The following is a 21,350-nucleotide window of genomic DNA, read 5'->3' as shown; positions in this document are numbered from 1 at the left end:
TCCCAATCGGGACGTTTAACTCCATAAACAACCGCACGGACAAACTGTAATTACTCTCGTGTGTTTGAATTTGTTTGTCTGGAACAGTTAAAGGCCTTTTAGCTTCAAGACGAGTCCTAATATCAGTCTTTAAAGAGCCAACAGCAGCAGAAGGAGAAAGAGAAAAAGCCCGTCATGTCAGAGTTGGATGACAGAGGAACAATTACCGCTCTAATTCTCTCGTCGATACAGTTATGTCTTATGCGGTCGATGGACATGTAGTTGTTATCCCTGATCAATAGCGAGACACTTCATAACACATCTGAGTGTGATAGAAGCTGATATCCCGCGCGACACCTCCTGATCCCCATTTAGCTATGATTGCAGGCGTTGGCGTGAATCTGTTTGGCTGGTTATGGATTAGCTACTTTGGCTCTGAAGTGGCCGCAGTCGATGATGTGATTAAATCAATGATCGTCTCTCCGAAGGCTCTTTGATTCCTTCTCGTTTGGCTGCACAGCAGAGCAGAGCAGAGCAGGGGGACCATTTACAACGCGGCTGCACTTCAAAGACGTGACGCGTTCACTGTCCAAACACAAGGCCTGAAAAATGCATTACCTATTATTAAATTAATATATATATATATATATATTTGTATGAATTAATCTATAGGAGGTTCAGGAATTTACTTTTATTTTAAATTTTTTGGATAATTTTAAGAATATTTTGTTGCACATTTTGAATTCTCATTAGGTTTTATAATTTTTTTGATTTTTCTTTTAATTATTTTTAGGGATTTTAATTTTTTTTAAAGACCTCTTAGTAAATATTATAAATATCCTGATTTTTTAAAATATTCCTCAAAAATAAATTAATTTATTTGAATTAATTTAATAATGAATTACTTTTCAGATTAGTTTTTTTCTTCTGATTCTGGACATGCAATTCAGGATTTTAAATAAATATGTTTATTATATATTTATCTCCTCTGAAATATTTGTAAAGTAATTAAAAAGAACAAGCTTCAATATATTTCACCAGCATTTCTCTTTTAAGCGATCTCAAGTTTTATCTAACCGTTGCTAGTCTTTTCTTCCGCAGGCGACGTAGCGAGCGCTGTTCAGTTGTGTCTAGACAACAGGAAATGCAAAAACTGCATTTGTTTACAGCCACGTGGAGCTCAGAGCTGGTGGTGGTGGTGTTAAAGAGAGCAGCCGCCCGTCAGAGAGGATGGCAGAGAGCTGCAGAGAGCTGGGCCGGATATGAGGGAAGGTTAGTCTGCAGGCAGCCGGCGAAGCTCAGCCCAGGATGTGCTGTAAAACTGTTGTAAAACAGATTGGACTCCTTTTACTGTTTGCATTGCATGACATTTGTTTTCCTCTTTCCCTAATCCCCATCCTGTCCCCTCCCCTCGTCTCACCCTGTCTCCCCCTCTCTCTCTCTCTCTCTCTCTCTCTCTCTCTCTCTTTCTCTGAATGGGCTGGTTGACGCACATGCTGCCATTTTGTGGCATTCTGTGTCGTGGCTGCAGGAGAACAATCATGCTTGGCAGGTAAAAGCAAAAACTGGATGTAAATGAGCTCATCTTTCTTTTTTTCCTCCTCTTCTCTTTTTTACATTCCCCTCTAAACACCAGCCCCGTCAGAAAAGTGTCAGCGGGCCTCGGCAGCGTCATGATATTGCTGGTCGCTTCGCCTCAGGACCAGACATAATACAAACATAACCCTGACGACAGGTTTTGTCAGCTGCCCGGCCGTCCGTCCGTCCAGCTATTGATTATCCTTCAGCGGGAGGTCATAAACGACCCGCGATCATCTGGCTGAGAAACATATTCCCAACGTGTGACCTGTCGCTAGAGGTTAATCAAATAAACCGCGCGGGCCCCACGGAGCATGACTTTGCAATTATCCGTAACTTGCTACCCTCCTGTCCTGCCTTTTATTGCATCATTAGGAGACGTGGGAAGCTGCGCTGACGGCCGAGGGTGACGGCAACTCTGGTGTGTTTACCTTCAGCAAGGAGGAGAACAGGCTGAGATGCAGCAAGAGAACAACATGAACGCAAAACATCTTAAAGTTTTACCTAAAAAAAAAAAAAAAAAGAGAGAGAGAGAAACGAATCGTCACGGCATCTGCTGAGATGGACACAGACGTTTAAGCACTGAGGATAAACTGTTAGCGTCAGATAAAAGGAGGATGGAGGCCAGATGTTTGTTGGTCAGAGCCGCTAGCTTCAGTGTCGCCTCCTCAGTTTGTACGGACGATAACGACGAGAAGAACACGTCACGGGGTTGAGCTTTTTCTGCTCCCATCAAGTCTTGGAGCTACACTTTTAAGGAAACTGGCATTTTTAAATATTCTCTAGCACGAGGCTGCAAAAATAATTATTTACCTCCTGTGTAGGGGAATAAATTGCTCAGATTCACCTACGTTTAACTCGCTTTAGCTCACTTTTACTAGCTTTTTAGCTAACTTTTTCAAGCTTGTGTGCAAAACTCAACGAGAGAATTTAAATTATAACGTCCTCTGCTCATATTTAAACATTTCTCCATTTCTCTTAGCATGTTGCTAACAGCTTTAGCCCAGTCTGCAGCTCTCAAGCCTTTTAAAATTTGTTTTAAATGTTAGCTTTAGTGGCTAAAATGATCTAAACTACTTGTCTGTCCTTAAATTATAACATCCTCTGTTCATATTTAAACATTTCTCCCTTTCTCTTATCATGTTGCTAACAGCTTTAGCCCAATCTGCAGCTTTTAAACCTTTAAAATTTGTTCTAAATGTTAGCTTTAGCAGCTACAATGATCTAAACTATGTGTCTGTTCTTAAATTATAACATCCTCAGTTCATATTTAAACCTTTCTCTCTTTCGTTAGCATGTTGCTAACACCTTTAGCCCAATCTGCAGCTCTCAAGCCTTTAAAATCTGTTTTAAATGTTAGCTTCAGCGGCTAAAATCATCTAAACTACGTGTCCGAGACAGAGGCTGAGACATTGGTGGATGACCACGAGGCTGGAGCGTCTTTACCCGAGTCGCGTCAACTTCGTGTTGATCTAAAAACACCTCCAAACTCTTTATAATGTCCGTCACGTCTGCACCGAAGCCAGAACTGCAAATAAAGTCTTTAGAGGAAACTCACCTACAACTCTGGAAACCAGCTCCTCAGACAATAGCCTCTCTCAGCAGGCCCGACTCTGAATGGGAGACCAGCAGCAGTCAGACTGTAACCCTGGGAATGTGTGCCATCTTGCATGATAAATATCAGTGATTTGCTCCAGGCTTCAGACTGTGACTCACAGGAAGTGACTGTTTGAGTCGGTTTACACAGATGGAGACCATTCTCAGTCAACATTCACATAAAAAATCAGTCTGGGCCCTTTTTAGTTTTTTGTTTTTTTTCCTCGCCATCCTTTTCATTGTGCGCAGACAGCGGCGGAGAGCTTTAACTGTTTGACTTGGGCGGGAGACGACACCTTTATTTGTTTGCGGGATCTTTGTGAGGCCCGGGCTTCAAAATTTCACAAGGATCTGCAACTTCGCACGGGCGCGTGCAAAGCTTTGACCTCGCCGTTCACGATTCGTCCCATCTGGGAATCGCGGTTCCGTGTGCTCACGCAGAACTTTGACTTATCACAGTGCTCTTCCCATCGCTAATGATGTCGTGGCATGACAAAAGCTACGCTGTGGCTTCCAGTGTTTACTGGCCTTTTCTGTTATTAGGGCAGTTTCTCCTGGTGTGCTCCAGGATGAGTTTCCTAATCATTACTCTGTCTTCTGTCTGTCTCCAACTGAGAACAGCACTAAAAAAGGAGGAGGCCGAAGAAACCTCCACATATGTTGCTTTAACGTGTCAGAGTCGCCTGCAGGGCTCCTCTCACTGCTCCAGCATGTGCTTGTGCCGGTAGCCGCAGACATATTTCGATATTTTAGCCAAAAAATGCATGCAATATCTGTAGGAAACTGTATTCAAAGGGTTTAGATTTGAATTACAGCATGTTCATGAATGCAAATTGGAGGTTTTACTCACAAGAATTCAACGTGTCATGGATTGATCATGTGGTTGCAGACTTAATCGTAACTAGCAACTGTTCTACGAGTAAAAACGATCAACATTTGCTTCTGAAAAATAGTGCGGTTGAAGTTACAGGACATGGAAATGCTTTTCTAGTAATGGTTTTTAGGGATTTTTACAGTTTAATCCTTTCTTTTCTTCCTCATTGAGCACTTCTCAGTTGTGTCTACACTGCACAACTTTCACACTGATGCAAAACTGCATTTTAAATAGACGTTGAAAATGTTTAAAATTAATAATTTCGACTTCTACAAACGCACAGATCCGTTCAAGCGTCTCAAAATGTTTCAATTTGAGATTTTAAATGCCCCTCTCAAAAGACGTTGCATTTAAACCCCTCGTGTTTTTCTTATCAGCAGAAAGAGATCCCCGACATCCTGCACGCTTTACACATGTTAACATTTACGCTACACCCCCGCCCCGTTATTTGTCGATTCTTTTTACTCTGCGCTAGCGGTTTGCGCTGCAAGATTTCACATTTAAAATTAAAACAATTCGACTATAGCTTGTCTGTTTCAGAAGATGCTCCTGGTGTTTCCCGGACTAAAAGGCAGCACGGTGGATTACTTGTCACCTTACATGATGATCAGTGAAACAAAGGGCGACCTGCAGGTAGTCTGCTTTGTTAGTCGGCTACAAAAAGACTTCTTACTTCTGCTTTGATCTGAAACAGTCTTTTCTAATTCTAAACAAGTGTCTTAATTGTTTCTGAGATAAGAAAAAGGAGGAGGAGGAGGGGGAGGAGGAGGCATCCTGCTGGTGCATTCGAGATCACCACCTCTTTGTTTTAGCAAATCTGTTGAGAAATCTGACCTTAAAAATGTATGATTTTCTGTCCTAACAGGGGTCTGGTGCGTTTAAAGAAACTCCGTGATCCTGTACTCTCACCCGCCTTGGCTGCTACGTGCTTAAAGGTTGTAATTACCTACTGTTTTATTGCTGCCCATTGTTGTAATTGACATGCGAGTTTTGTGAGAAGGAATAATTTCCTGAAATCTGCGGCTTTTTGCGCCGTTAGGTTGTTGTCACGTAGGTTTGCATGTCAACCAAGTCCCAAACACGTAATTATGAAGCTTTTATGTGTAAGAAAACAGCAGCTGAGGAGGTGTTTTGTTCTCCTGTTTCTCCCATGCTGCTTTAAATGAGGGAGATTATCTCAACAGCTTCCTCAACACTCATCACTAACAGGGTTTTTTTTCTTTCTGTTGCCTCTTCTGCAGCAAATATTTACCCCGAGTTTATATCATCCTGGATTTTCACATCTATTTTTTTTTATTTTTTTGTATTTCCTTCCTCAGCCAATTTCCTCCTTTTTGATCCCAGTCCACTTGTACCATCGCCTTCCTCATTTCCAGCTTGAAGGCGATCCTGACACCCGGGACGTCATGTGAAACCATGAAGGACAGGAGGCAATAAGCTGTAGAATAGCAGCAATCTTCGGCAAAGTTCTCCATTCACTCTCGCTCCCGTAGTTCTCTGTCCTCTTATCCAGCGCTGAAGATAAAGAAAAAAAAAATCAATACAGAAACACAGTGTTAGATAAAAGCGGAGAGAAAGAGAGGCAGAGAGAGACGAGCCGGAGTGTAGAGAATTAAAGCGATCAGAAATTTCCCGGGCCGCTCAAGCCCTCAGTCTACATAACCTAACAGCCCTGTCTCGGTGCTGTCTGTCACTCTGTGCTCTCCGTTCAATCCCTCTTTGTTCACTTTTGATTTCTTTTTGGTCTACTCTCCGTTTGCTTTGTGTTTTGGGATGAAGAACCCGCTCCCATTCAGCGGCAATAACTGCTGAGTGAAGGTTTTGGATATTGCACGGGAGGCTGTCTGGGTCTGAGCTTCCGTATCGTCTCCGAGCGATTGGTAGACTCTCTGGAGGTACGAGAGGACTGGAGTGATCGGCCTCCTGTTTTTAGCTCCTGGTACTGGATGGGAGACTTCTTGGACTGATTATATTTTAAATATCTTTTAGATCGTTTCCTAAGTACTTAAGGTCTCCACTTAGATTAGTTAGACTTTGGTGATACTTTGACTTTTCCCTTACTGCCTCCATGAGGTTGACGTTTCAGGCTTTCAGGGAAATATCTCAACAACTATCGGACGTATTTCCACAAAATATAGTAGAAAAACTTTGGTGATCCTTTGCCCCAAGACTTCTAACATTGCTGCCAGCTTCTGCCCAACTTTGTGTTTAGCCAGAGGCGCTTTTGTTGCAACGGTATTTAATTACTTAATAAGCAATAGACAGCTCGGGTAGCAATACCATTAATAGCCACTAGATGGCTGCTGTTTATCGGTTTAGAAGGTGCAGCAAAACGAGTGGCAATGAATTTAAACCTTTACAATTCAACTACTGTGCTTGTCATACGATAGGTTTAGGGTGCTTTCGCTCCTACTGTACATTTTGTTCCGATTCAGGGAGCGATTGATAGAATATTGATGCAAAGCTGCGTTTAATCTCGGTTCGGTTCTTGTTTGAGACCTGACATGCCCTCAGCACCACAAGGTTCTCAGTCATCCAGGTCATCGTATAGAAAAAACATAAATAAGCTGAAACCAAAAGGTAACTGGACTCCGTAGAGTTGAGTCTTGAAGATGTTTCATCCAAGTAGCTTCTTCAGTTCTCAAAGACTGGTGGGGGGAGGTGGGTTTCAATAGGAACATCTGTGGGTGGTGCTCATGAGAATCGTTTTCAAGAAAGTCCAGTTGAACTTTGGTTATTATTGAAATAATCAAATTGAAGGTGAAGCATCAGCAGCGGGTCATCATGGTTGTCTGTCTCTCTGTGTTAGCCCTGAGACAGACTGGAGACGTGTCCAGGGTGTAGCCCACCTCTTTCCCAATGACAGCTGGGATAGACTCCAGCCCTCCTCCAGAGGACAAGCGGTTACAGAAGATGAATGAATGAATAAAGGCTACAAATAGAAAGCAACTCTTACGTTCATATGAGAATGAAATGAGAAGTCAAAGGTGCATCAGTTACACTACCTGGTTATATAATTATAAGGTAGTTTTATTTATTAGTCTGTCTTCACGGGCACTGATTGGTTCATTTGTTTCCTGAACGAAGCGCGGTTGTTCTGTTCACACCGGCACAAACGAACCGACCTGAGGGATGAGCGCTCCCAGTTGTTCGACCCAGGTATGAGAGCACCAAAATGATCAGACGAAATGTTAAACCAGGCTTGTTCCTGACTAGTTCCTTCTCCATGGAAAGCGTTGCCCGTGTTGCATTTCTTGACCGATATATATACAAATAAAAAATAAAAACAGGTTCTGCAGTTCAAATAAATAAACTTGCCTTAATGTAAGAGTCTGTGGGGATGGATTTGCACTCAAAAGCGACGGGTCAGCGGTATTCCAGAGAACAGGGCTTTACACTGACTGGATGACATTCAGAGGCACATGGACAGTCTGCAACAATCACCCTGACAGCTAGCCAAATGTGAATGTGGTAGAAAAAAGTCCTTTCTTTCCATCCTTGGCAGGGCGTCCAGATCACACCACGGGATAAACCACCCACGCGTTTAGGGCTGAAAAGACACGTTAACCAAGATAGTAAACATTTTAAACATCGTCTCCTGACTGCTCCTAAACAAACTTACCTCAAAGAAATACAGTATACCGTAAGCTTCGACTATCTATAAAATAAATCAACCTTTTATTACCGTTTGTGTGAGCGTTGCATGCCTCTTGTACAAACCTGTGTCTCTTTCCTCCTCCTCCTCCTCCCCCTCTGTCTCTCTGCTCCTTCACCTCCCGATCACATCGACATCTGATGAGTTGCAGCAGATATCAGGGTTGTATGTGACGCTCTGCGGGGCGTATTTCAAAAGGGGCCGAGGCCGTATTTCACCGTTTCAGGGCTGAGGTGCTGTCATGTATTAATTAAAATCCAAATACCCCGTATTGATTGTGTTATCAGGCCGGTGCAGCCTGGGCCTGCCGTATTGATCCGGGCCTGTGATTTATGATCATTTTCAGGAAAAATCCTTTTGTGTGATTATATGAGGAAACAGAGCCTGAGTGAGTGCAATTCTTTTAGATCTATTATACGGCACAGTGCCGGTGGTGGAGGGCTAAACAGACTGCCACCCCCGGAGCTCCTCAGAGGAGAGATATTTTCAACTAAAAAATTGTTATGATCCTGTTGGTTTCATTGAGAAGTAAATCAAACGAAGCAGCGTGGCTCTGTAGACTCATACGTCACAAACTGAGGCTGCAGCCTGTGGCTCTCAGCTCGTCTTAGATTCTGTCTACAACTGCACCTACTGTCTAGAAATCTGACCCCGTGAAGGATTTGACTGTATTCCCAAAATTTATTTTCTTCTGACGTTCAACACTTGACGCTACATGTCGGGCAAGACGCACAACATAAAAGGTTGAGCTGGCTTCAGTATTTTTTGTCTGATGTGATAACACGTCAACTAATCATTGGTTGACCGAGCAATCAGTTGGCGTCACAAAATGTTTGAGTTGTAGCTTCTGGGACAAAAGTACCATTTGGCGACGAGCGACCATGGAGCGAGACGTAGTGGTGATGGAAAACCTCCGACAATGCTAGATGGTGGGCACCAAGTTGAAACTTTGAGGTGACGAGCAATGGGAGCAACCGATTCTGTTGACAGACGAGTTCCCCAGATGTTTACAGCAAGCAAACACCGTCCATGTCTTCAGGTCCTACCACCAAACTCACCACGCCGACAGCAGGCTTGGAGCGTCCGGTGAGCTGGCGGTTATTTTATTTTCAAACTGAGACATATATAAACGTCTGGGATTGCAAAATATACAAGGGGGTTACCGTGGCAGCCCGACGCCGGGATGTCCGCCGGCGACCCGTTACGGCTACGGAGAGATGAGTGAGTGATGAGTTATATGCAGATGATAGCCATCGTTACGTGGTTAAAAAGCAAACATTGCCAAACTCTGGTTGTGTCAATGAATACACTTTATATTCTACAATATAACACATTCTGCATTTGCACTGGACATCAGTTGTGCTGCATGTTTGAATATTATGAACGCAACTTCTAAGCAGACTGGGACTGGCTAGAAGAAGTGGTGGGAAAAGTGCATTTGAATGAGGCAGACTAGTGTTTCTTTAACTTCTTTAAGCTCCTCCTTCCTCAGTGTTCACGCTGAAATAGTTGGAAACTTTGAACCTGAATTTGAAACTCTTTGAAAGCAAATTATAGAGCTCTATGATGGAGGTTCCTCAAATGATGATTTTAGGCCGGCTCCAAAGGTAGGCCGATCTTGCAAAAATGTTAAAATGTCCAACTTTACAGCAGAAATATACTTATTTACAGCTGGGTACTAGAAAAAAAAATAAGTTTTGGTCTCTAATGCTAATTTACTCCTTCATGACCATTGTGGTTAAATCTGGGGTGTCAGACTCATTTTAGTTCAGGGGCCACATACTGAACCAATTTGATCTCAAGGGGGCCGGACCAGTAACAGTAGAACAGTGTCTATATTTAATAAACTAGCCTTTAAATTCAATTATTATTATTTTTTTTTTAAGAAAAATAAATGCCATTTGGGCACATTGCTGTGTTCTGTCCACTTCTCTTACTAAAACAGTGGATAAATTAGGAATAGCATTTATTTTAATTGAAAAATCTTCTAAGTAATTTTCACACTCTTTTTCTGCAAATTCATGCCATGGGCCAGATTAGACCCTCTGGTGGACCAATTTTGGCCCGCGGGCCATATGTTTAACACCTGTGACTTAAATGTTAAAGCTGGGCATAATTAAATGCTTTGAGTGACGAGTGGGCGCCTCTCAGTGGCTGCTGTTACCTGTCCGCCTGGACTTCACTTTTTGAATCAGCTGGGAGTCAGGTGGAGTCAGGCCCTGCCAAGATGGCGGCAGCCAGAGACACTACACTGAGCTTCAAAACTGCTCTCCAGGATTGCTGAAGAGGATTTGTCAGTATACAGTAAATCTGTGCTTGTACCTCCTTATTAATCCATGCAGATACTGCTTGAAAGGTTTTTCCTGTCTCTCAGTATGAATGACACAGTCTCAAAGTCTTGTCGTGTCTTTCAGTCTGATACATCTCTGCGGACTTTTACGTTTTTCTCTAGGCTGATCGGCGTCTTCTCTGAGCCATTAGCTTGTCATATCTCCATCTCCAGTCTCTCTCACATTCCTCAGCCGGCTCGGGGCTGATGGGACGCCACCGTATCGGCCCCTCCGTTCAGCCGCCACTAAATCAATCCCTACTGTAATCTTCATATGGGCGCAAAGTGGTGGCGGGGAATCTTCTCAACTCTGCAGACTCAATTTTCAGTTTTATGTGGACGGTACATCATCCTCGGTGACGACCTCCTGCCTAGAAATGACGCTTCACTTTAAGCGTTACAAATTAAAACTTTAAGAAAGTTAGTAAAACTAGATGTTGCCGCGTGCCTGAGCTACACAAGCTTCAAATTTAGATGTTAAAAAGAGGTAAGAGATTTGTGAACACCTCCAAGAATTAATATATATTTTTTTGCAGTTTTGTGCATCGTGATAAATCTCCGTGTTTGAATTGTTTAGTCAACCCTCTGGATACATGAAAAGAGAAATCTTTTAAGCTACTCAGAGCCATATCTACCACTGAGGTCACTGAGGTCATGTCGCCTGTATTTCGGAAGATACGGGAGATTTAAATGTGCAGACATCTGTTACGCAAGGATGATTGTTTCAGACTAAGGCCACCTTTTGAAATTAAAGCATCCAGTATTCTGTATTATGTCAGTGTCAGTTTTATCTGTAGAGTTCAACAAAAGTGTTTTACAATCAATCAAATTAAAACGGCGAAGAGTAAAAATTAGTCCTGACTCTATCCAGCGTGCAGAAGTAAACTGTCCCAGAATTCGGGCGCTGCAACTATAGCAACACAATCCCCCCGCCCCCGTGCTTCAGCCTTGATCTTGTATACAACCAGGATTTTAGTGGCCAGCAGTGACCCGAGCGACCTTAACGGGACTTGCGGTTGTAGGAGATCAGAGAGATACGCTAAAAACCACTAAAATCTTAAATCAATCCTTAAAGATCCTGGGTGGGGGCCAGTGAAGGTGTATGAAATGTCTTCCGGCTTGCATGTTCCTGTTAAAAGAAGTGATATGAACATATTTGACCCCTTAATGTTTAAGTATTTCTCTCATATTTGTGCATCAGCCTTTGTCTTAATGTTTTGCAAGAGATTTAGTACATCTTGAAGACTTATAATGTGATCAGATTGTGTTTATATTGCAGTCTAATGCAATAACTCCATTAACTTCTCCTCCAACATTAACTCTGGTTCGCTTGCTGCAGCTCCTGTGTGTCTTTTATTCATTAATTTACTCCCTGCGTCTCTTATTTGATTAATGCCGCGACTTAACCGCGAATGAATCTGGTTCAGGTTTGACCGTCGCCCTGAACAACACAAATTGATGTATTTACGTCCCTAACAGATGATAAACAATAATTAGAATCAAGCGGCGCTTCAGGCCGAGGGAGAGAGGACTCCGCCGCGCCGGTGGAGTTAGAATCTGGAAGCGATCACGCTCAAGTAGTGGCTAGTTTGATTCTGTGCGCTGACGCTGGTTACAAGGAATCAATATCGAATCAAGGAGGGTTGAGTTTCCAGATAAGCGCTCTCGGCCACTCTGGCTATTCATCATAAGTCTGTAGAAACCTGATAGGTCAGAAGAAATTATATTCCGGCAAGATGGGGCCTCCTTATCTCCCCATAGCAGGGGAATAGGAGACATGCCGATCAATACCAGGCTGTTGTGTAGTACTTGCAATTATCAACAGCTGATTCTGTCCTCCCCCAGCTGCATCTTTTAATACCACATAATTACAAGTTTTGGGACAATGCCTGGTGAAAGGGGATTACAGCTTTGGTGAAGTATGCTTCATTCTTGTCTCGGCTTTGAAATAGCTACAGGAAGGGGAGGCTCGAAGAACGGCGTCAGAAAACAGGTTTTATTGTACACTTCATACTCGGATATTTGGCTCCGTTCCCCGTTTTTATTTCATTTATTGTTAGTAGTGCAGAGTTTTAGTTGAAAACCATGCCCTGTAGTTGGTGGATATATATCATGTCAGCCACCTATATAATTATTTATAAAGACAACTTAAGTTCCAGTAAAATTTTGTCCTTAAACTGAGCACCCTTCCCCAAATATCTTCCCCAACATTGAGATATTTTTCAGTCTATTATGGCGCCAAATTGTGGGAGGTCGTAACAAATGAAGCAAGGGCTCCAACACCTCCTGTGGTATCCTGGCAGTAGCCTATCGCAGCCGGCTCAAGGGCATCTAATGATGGACCGGAGGCGGAGGCAACAAGGAGAGCGCCGGTGCTTCGGACAAACCAGAGGAGTCTCACTTCCGACAGGCACCAGTCTCAGATCGGATCTAAGCGCGAGTGAGCGAGATTATTTTACGCGCAAAGTTTGACTTTACGCACGCACGTAACCCGATCTGTTAGGGGATTACCTCTTCTAACGCATCGACTCTGGGCTTTACGCAGTTTTAGGAGACGTTCAAGGTTTTTATTTTTTTTTAAATTTTTTATTATTATTATCCTGTGGAAGCTCCGTGTTTTGCGCTGCTGTCTTTAAGTGTGTGCGAGATTCGACCGGGACATCCACCACAGCCTGAGGAGTCAGCGTCTTTGACACAAGCTCATCCAGGACCTCAAAGAGGAAATACTACACGAAGATGCAGCAATTTGGCCTCGTAGTTAAAACCTAAGACTGCTCCAAAAACGCATGAGACACTCCGAGGAGTTCAGGTCGGACTAAACCATGTTGGCGCTGCTCGGAGTTGTGCGTAAAAGCGGCCGTGCACCGGGGCAGGAAGTGAACTAATTATTATTAAACACCATCCCTCATTTCCATATCTAGCGTGAGTTGGCTGGACCGCAGCCAATCACCCCGTCGAAAGGCAGCCAGAGTCGCAAAAAAGCATTATCCGTCCTCCATCATAATTACACTGACATGCGCAATCTGCACACGGACATCAGCACCAGCCGCCGATCGCTTATTTCACCGACCCCGCTCCCTCCGAGGGGTCCCATTCGCTGCTCGTAGATGGTTCGGGGAAAGGCAGCGGGGAGAAACGGTTCGACATGTCCCGCCGCAAGCAAGCCAAGCCGCAGCACCTCAAGTCGGACGAAGAGGTCGGACCCCTGTGCAAAAATGGTAGGTGTCCGGTCCTGGAGGCAGCTTTATGCAACTTTAACTGGGTTTAGCACAACTGCTGCAAACAAGAGGAACTATAGGAGCAATTTAATTTAAACAGGGTTAATTGCAAGGAAGTAATTTAATTTATTTGAGTTTTCAAGTCTGGTAAATGAGTATTTGCTCGTTTTTTTATTTTTTATTTTTTTAAAAAGTCTGAGATGGTTCAAGATCTGGCAACGAGGAAGCAAACTGAATTCATTTTAATGTTTTTTAGAGAATCAGATCAACATTTGTAAACTATATGGACAAAGTATGAAAGCTGCAAATACTACAAAACGATTGCACATTTTATAAATGAATCAAAACTCTTATTATTATAGATTATTTTATGTGATTTATGTGTCTAAATGGGCCTGAAAGGACACAACCCTTAAGCATTTAAACCAAATACTCAGCAAGGGCCTTTTGCTTCACATTTTATTCCACATTATTTTATAGTATTTATTATTAGTTTCGTCTCGAGGCCTCCCACCCAGCTATAGCACTTTTAACGACACACCTTCACATTATAAACCACCATTTAAAAATAACATATATGCGATTATGTCGTAACAGGGACTTCTTTATGCTAAGCTTGATTAATGTGCCACAGACATTCAGTAAAAATTTCAACGAGCATAAATCTGATATATCTTGATGTGTTGCCTGGAGAGTGGCTGAAATAATTAATAAATGATTAACAGCACGTGATTTGTAACCAGATCCCAGTTGTTAAATCATATTTCTAAGCCTGTGTGCTATGATACACCAGCAGCAGCAGCAGCCTTAATGTTTTCATATTTAATTGAGCCGTTGTCTCCTCTCTCCCGGTTGCAGGCAGCTGCAGGAGAGCCTGGGTGTTATTTGAACCTTTTAATCAACACATCAGCTGAGCCCTAACTCTCATCAGTGCGTGTGTTTTCAACCTTTTATCGGATTAAAATGTTTATTCCAAATTGAAATAGAGTCTGAATTTTGTGCAGAACCTCAGAGCTTTAAATCCGAACCTATAAATGCGAATTAAACCAAATTATTTGACTATAATATCACTTTTGTTGCTCCATCCTCTGTTCCTACTCAAAAGAAAACAGCAACACAAATATTTAATTGAAATTTTAATTCCAGCTCTGTGTTTTTCCACAAAATTAAATGCGTCTTGGTGATTATTTCGTGGCTGTGAAAAGGTGTCGAGGGTGGAAGAGGCCCTCCTGACTCGGGGCCCTCCCACAGCCCCGTAGCCACTCCGGGACGTGCTTTGATTGAGGCTGCTGACTTAACCTTTGCCGGGCTCACCCTGCGAGGGCCAAGTGGTCCGTGTCCGGATCATAATACAATTAGTACATCTGAACCGGTGACCTCTGAAGGCCCAGGGGTCAGCGTCGAGCCGAGAGCCTCGTTGGCTTCGCCACTTTTTCCTCCTCCTCCACCTCCTCCTCCTCCTGATCCTCCTCTCCAAACCCCACAAGAAAACAGACGTAAATGTGTTTTCTGTTCCCGGCATCGTGCACTGAGTGAGGGTGACACTTTTTAAATAAATTCCCGTCGGTGTTATTGTATTTGGAAATACACTCAAAAGGTTTAAATCAAATCTGATCTCGTCTTTGTTTTGACTGGAAGTAAATCTTTTGAAGCGCGGGACGAAATCCCGAGCTAAAACAGGGAAAGTGTTTTCACTCCTGTGTTTGCTGAATCGCCCTGGTGATCTTCAGACCACCCAGCCGGTGAGCCGAGCGCTCTGATTATTTACCTCTGACCGGTTTGACTTTCAAATAGATTTTTACTGCTCGACTCTGGTTGCGGCCTCGCTTTTTGAAGTGAAAGCGGCTTTTATTATCTCACATGTGCGACGGTCGGTAGCAGCAGGCCCCGGCTGCAGACGTTTGCGTGAGGATTTGTCGCGTCGTTTGGTTGTAAACACACCAGACGTCTGCGTTTAGCTCGAGCACACTGGGGCTAATTCTTTAAGGTGGTGATAATTGGAGAGTTGGAAACATATGGAGGCGCGTACACGCACACAGTTTAATTCACTTTAAATCCACATTTGCTGTGTTTAAGGACAAAATCCATGACTTGTGACTAATGTGGCAGAAATTAAACATTTGCAAAAATGCTGAATAAAACTAAATCTAATTGCACAGTCGTACCTGAACCTCAAAATCCCCATCTTTCTGCATTTGTTCCTTTTCTTTTGGTTTTGTTTTTAATTGTTATTCTTGAACTGGTTTGAAAAAAGCCCGGATGTGTGTGTGTGTGTGGCATTAGTTTACTACTGATTCCCCCCTCCCTAAAAAAAATCTGTCCATCTGGTCTTACTGTCTGTTTCCTAATGGGGCAAAACCTGAACAGATGCAAGAGTGATGATAAAGTGTGTCGCAAACAATTTCAAATATCTGCTACTGCAGAAACGACGAAAAGAGAAGAAGAAGAGACATCGGGGAAAGATAAATCCCGTTCGCACCAGGATGTTCTGCGCCTCTCGCTGGATTCACGTGATCTTTAATTACACGTGAAGCTGTCAACAGCTGTTTAACGAAGCTGTGATATTGCGGCTTAAGGTTTATAATTACGATTTAAAGCATAATCAGTTGCTGTTAATGCTGAATCTTGGTGATCAGCGCAGAAGATGAGACATGCTGAATTATATTGAAGTGTATTGTAGATTATTAACATCTAAAATCATGGGGCATGAATTAAAAACCCGTTGACACATAATTTTTTCATGAGACCTGTTGAATTCTCCTTAAAAATGAAAACACGAGCTGCTGCGTGGCTGGGAAAAGTAGTTTTACACTTTAATTCCTTGCATGAAAGAAGTGCAGTCTTCCCTCATAGTTTAAGCATCACACATCTACGTGTATAGATGTTCTGTATGTGTTTTGCGTGTGTCCACAGTTTGCTGTGTTTGTGGACACCGTGGGGCATCGTGTGGATTTTTAAAGTCCAGTGGCTTTGAACAATGCTTGTCCACACATGGGTTCGCTGAGACAGACTCTCCGCTGAGTGTTCGCGCAACGTAATGAAGGAAAACTCGCCCGTCTGGTGAGACATCGGGGGCGACACGTGATCCATTCTACTTTCTAACTCTTGCCTTTCTTTTCTTTTTTTTCTCCCCCCCACATTCTCAGGCCTTGTTAAGGTGGAGCGAGAGGAGGCCGATGGAGGCAGCGAGGAAACGCTCGTCTGCGACAAGTGCTGCGCTCAGTTCTTCTCTTGGGCTGAACTGAACGAACACCAGAAAGTCTGCACCGAGGACCCCTTGGTGCTGATCGTGAAGGACAGCGAGCAGACGCCTCCTGCTGCTGAGGAGTCTCCCGTCGAGGCCTCTCCGGTTCCCAGCGTGGCCTCCAGCGACCTGTCTGCGGCCGAGTCCGCGGACGCTGGTTTCGAGCTGGCGGAGACGCCGGTGAATGACAGCGACAGTCTGGATAATTTAGAAGAGGGGAGGGAGAGGGATGAAGTCATGGAGCTTGAGAGCTGCCCACAGGACAAATACGCCGCCGGCCCTCAGCCGCCTCCGGATTCGGCGGAGTCCTCCCAGATGTCGGCGGCCGGCGGCGGCTGCGGCATGCCGAGCACAAACGTGACGCTGGAGATCCTTCACAGCACCAGGGTGGCCGTGGCTCAGTTCTCCCAGGGGATCAGCGGCGGCGGCGGCCCGGGAGGGAAGGCGGCTTCCGCGGCCATCCCCGTCATCCTGGAGCACCTGCTCGCTCTGCAGCAACAACAGGTCCACCAGCTGCAGCTCATCGAGCAGATCTGCAACCAGGTCGCCGTCATGAACAGGCAGCCGACGCAAGCAGCATTAAACCCAGCCTCTAGGCCCCTACCTCTTGCCCCCAACCCTTTCCCCTCTCAGGGCGTCGTCCCTCCTCCCATCCTGCCTCTGTCAGGAACGATGCCCTCAACCATTAACGGACAGGCTGCTGTTTCTTTGTCGTCTGTGCTTGAAAAGTCACAGAGCGTCCCCTCACAAACTATATGTGGGCAGCCCGCGTTTAGAGACGTTACATGTACCTCAGCCTCCCCAGAAATCTCCACCCACTCTCTGTCCAGCGGCGGCAGCATCTCCACGTTGCTGCCTCCTTACACGGGCTCACACACCAGCAGCGTTAGCAGCACTCAGACGCTGAGCTCCTCCAGCCCGCTCTCCCTGGCGCAGAGCGGCCTCCTCAGCTCTTCCTCTAGCCTGCCGTTCCTACCTCAGAGCCCCCCCAGCAGCGTCATTTTCCCCAATCCCTTGGCCAGCATTGCCGCCACAGCTAACGCACTTGACCCCCTCGCGGCCTTGATGAAGCACAGGAAGGGGAAGCTGCCCAACGTGTCCTTGTTCGAGACGAAGCCCAGCCCAGAGGAACCCTTCTTCAAGCATAAATGCAGGTTCTGTGCCAAAGTGTTTGGCAGCGACAGCGCTCTGCAGATCCACCTGCGCTCCCATACAGGAGAGCGGCCCTTCAAATGCAACATCTGCGGCAACCGCTTTTCCACAAAGGGGAACTTAAAGGTGCACTTTCAGAGGCATAAAGAGAAGTACCCTCACGTTCAGATGAACCCCTTCCCTGTGCCAGAGTATCTAGACAATATGCCAACAAGTTCTGGGATTCCCTACGGTATGTCTATCCCTCCAGAAAAACCTGTCTCCTCATGGCTGGATAACAAGCCCGTTGTAGCGACTCTGCCAGCCACTCTGGGTCTTCCGCTTTCCTCCACTATTACCAGTATCGGAGGCTCAAATGACCCTGTAAGTGTAACACCATCTGTTAAATCTCCCTATCAGCCAGCTCCTGGTGAATGTGTATCTGTGTCACCTAACCACAGAGGCAGTGAGGCTCATTTCTCTCCTGTTTCAGAGTCTCCACAGCCTCACCGTCACACAGAAGGGCCCAATGTGTTGAAAACAGAGGGGGTCCACCTGCCCCAAAGCTGCACCTTGAGGCTGAGGGCCAACCCAGCCACCGAAGCAACCAGCACCGCTGTCTCGTCCGTTGCCACCACGCCCGAACCCGTCGCCTCTTCGTCTCCCGCCTCCAACTCCCCTCCCCTCTCGTTAATCTCGGAAGAAACTAAATTCCCGTCGGGCGGCTTCCTGGACTATATGCACACGTCAGAAACCTCAAAGCTTCAGCAGCTGGTGGAGAACATTGACAAGAAGATCACGGACCCGAACCAGTGCGTGCTCTGCCACCGCGTCCTCAGCTGCCAGAGCGCGCTGAAGATGCACTACCGCATCCACACGGGCGAGAGGCCCTTCAAATGCAAAGTGTGCGGCAGGGCCTTCACCACCAAAGGAAACCTGAAGACCCACGTCGGCGTTCACAGGGAAAACCCGCCGGTCCTGGTGCAGCACTCCTGCCCCATTTGCCAGAAGAAGTTCACCAACGCCGTCGTCCTCCAGCAGCACATCCGCATGCACATGGTCGGCCAGATTTCAGACTCGACCCCGGCGGACGGGCTGCAGGAGGTGGACGGCGACGTGAACAACTTCGACAGCCTCAGCAGCAACGGCAACGACCTCGCCGACGATATTTCAATGGAGGATGATAACGAGGAAGAGGAAGAGGAGGACATGGAGGAAGGCGTGAACGCATCTAAACCTTTCATCTCTGATTGTAACTCTCCTCTTAAGCCGTTTGCCGTCGTTTCAAGTATAGCAGCTCTGGAGAACCAAATGAGGGTGATTGACTCGACTGTAAGCCTGAACCACTCCTTTGGTGTGAAACCCCAAACAAATGGCTTTAAAGATGGCAGCCAGCTCAACACTGAACCAGAGAAAAAGCTGGAGAATTGCGGCGTAAACAGCCCGCACGTGTCCGAATCCTCCTGTTCACCTTGCGTGTCGGCGTCTCCCTTTCAAAGCAACTCCGAAGGCGTGGCGATCAAATCGCCGGCAGCGGACAGCAGCAGCAGCAGGCCAGAATCCCGGGAACTTTTGGCAGCTTCAGTGAAGAGAGAGGAATCTGAGTCTCCTACGTTTGCATCAGCAGCTGCCCAAGAGCTGAGGGCGACACAGCCCGGCAAACTCACTGTGAAAGAGGAGACTCCTTACAGCATGTTGTTCCAGCTGAGCAGAGAGAGAGGTAAAGATGAGTCTGTCTAACGAAACAGACTAAAAATGTCAGTGTAGTGTAGATATGTTTGACATGTTTGTCCACTTTTGATTTCAGCTGCAGGTCACAGCATGCCCAGCCTGTCCACTCCATCAGGCTTGATAAAAGCCGAGATGAACGGCCACTGTCACCCAAACAACCCTCTCTTTAGCGTCCACATCGCCCCGGCTTACCCGTCCGCCTGCAGCCCGGGCGTGACCTCCCTGCTCGGCCCCGCGCCGCCCCGCCGGACGCCCAAGCAGCACAACTGCAACGCCTGCGGGAAGAACTTCTCGTCGGCCAGCGCCCTGCAGATCCACGAGCGCACGCACACCGGGGAGAAACCGTTCGTCTGCTCCATCTGCGGGAGAGCTTTCACTACGAAAGGCAATCTGAAGGTAGATAGAGGACCGTTGTTGACGCGTTTGGTGGCGAAAATGGTGGTACACAGCTTCGACACTAAATTAGGTCTGTGTTTCATTCAGTTCCTGGGAGTGGTTTTCAGTGATTTAATGCAAGACCATGTGTTCGGTAAGCCATTTTGTAGCTTAAAATATGAATTAAATCTCATTTAAAACACAGGACATTTCAATTTTATCAAGAATTCTACCTTACAATAAAGTTGTGCTTAAAAAACACACTTTAAAAACAAGCATTAAGGTGCTCCTTTCAAAATAAAAGCCTCTGCTAAGTCACATTTTTACTGTCTAATTGAGTTTTCTATTTTAAAATAAGTAAACAGCTGTAACTAATGTTTGTGGGTCTCAAAATATTTCAAGATAAGTCCATTACAGTTCCTAGAGGCCATCTTGACACTTTGGAATTGCTTGTTTTGTTCAATTAAAAGCCCCAAAATGCAAAACTATTGAGTTAATTATCAAATAAGACAAATAAAATCAAAAAATTATCACATTTGAGAGTCGGGAAAACTAAATATTTGGCTTTATTTCTTGAAAGTGACTCGAATCAATTTCCCTTAAACATGTATTTTAAAAAAGTATAATAATGCCATTAATATGTGTATATGGGTGAGATCTATTTATTTGAGGTGGCTGTATAGATTAAATAAACACATACACCGTATCTAAAATCTCAAACGTCCATTTTCAGGTTCATATGGGAACTCACATGTGGAACAACGCTCCAGCCAGGAGAGGCCGGCGGCTCTCCGTGGAGAACCCCATGGCCCTGCTGGGCGGAGAGGCCATGAAGTTTGGGGAGATGTTCCAGAAGGACCTGGCAGCTCGCGCCATGAATGTAGACGCCGGATTTTGGAACCGTTACGCCACGGCTATCACCAACAGCCTGGCCATGAAGAACAACGAGATCTCAGTGATTCAGAACAGAGGCATCTCCCAGCTCCACCCTCTGACCGCAGGCATGGACAGAGTGAGCGGCGCCTCGGGCCCGATGAGCGGCCTCACCAAGGCCGGCATGGACCTGGGGAGTAACAGACACTTTTCGATGCTGATTGATGACAGCAAAGAAATTGGAATCAATTGAGAAAACGTGAATGTTGGTGAAATCCTTATGCAAATTATTATGGACATTAAAATATTTGTAAAACATCTTGTTTGTTCTTATGTATGATATATAGACTTTTTATCAATCGACAGAGAATAGTGAGCTATTCACATTCTGCTATTTTACTTTGCAGTCATTTGTGAACGTTTCTTTTTTTTCTATCCAGTAAAGACGTTGTTCAACTTGTACCTGAGAATTCCTTCGGTGCTTTCGATGTATGGTTGCTCTGAATGAGGGAACATATGTTCAAATCAATAATGCAAAGAGTCTCCTCTCTCTCTCTCCTCTCTCTCTCTCTCTCTCTCTCCTGCGGACAGCTGCCCACTGCTGCTAGCTGGTGCAAAGCACAGAACGCGCTCAGAAATACCCACAGTTATGAACCGCAGAGCTCTGTTAGTGTCAGTGTTATGGTGAGAAACTATCCTGGACCGAATAAAAACCACAACACACACCGCCTGTATGTTCAGTTCTATACCTCATAATGTTATTTTAC

General features: G+C 45.2%; 1 protein-coding gene across 1 annotated transcript; it reads left to right on the top strand.

Moving 5' to 3' along the window:
- Window positions 1-13,156: 13,156 nt before the first annotated feature.
- On the top strand, window positions 13,157-21,339 carry sall3b (spalt-like transcription factor 3b; the record flags this gene model as incomplete). The annotated part of the gene is made up of 4 exons (XM_084563890.1): window positions 13,157-13,229; window positions 16,376-19,324; window positions 19,412-19,731; window positions 20,444-21,339. The coding sequence occupies 4 exons, from the start codon at window positions 13,157-13,159 to the stop codon at window positions 20,834-20,836; spliced, it is 3,735 nt and encodes a 1,244-aa protein (XP_084420016.1). The 3' UTR covers window positions 20,837-21,339.
- Window positions 21,340-21,350: the final 11 nt, after the last annotated feature.

Source organism: Chelon labrosus (genome assembly GCF_963514085.1).
Source record: "Chelon labrosus genome assembly, chromosome: 16".
Taxonomy (NCBI): Eukaryota; Metazoa; Chordata; class Actinopteri; order Mugiliformes; family Mugilidae; genus Chelon; species Chelon labrosus.
Note: the sequence above shows the minus strand (reverse complement) of the source record. Positions and strands in the feature narration are given on the sequence as shown.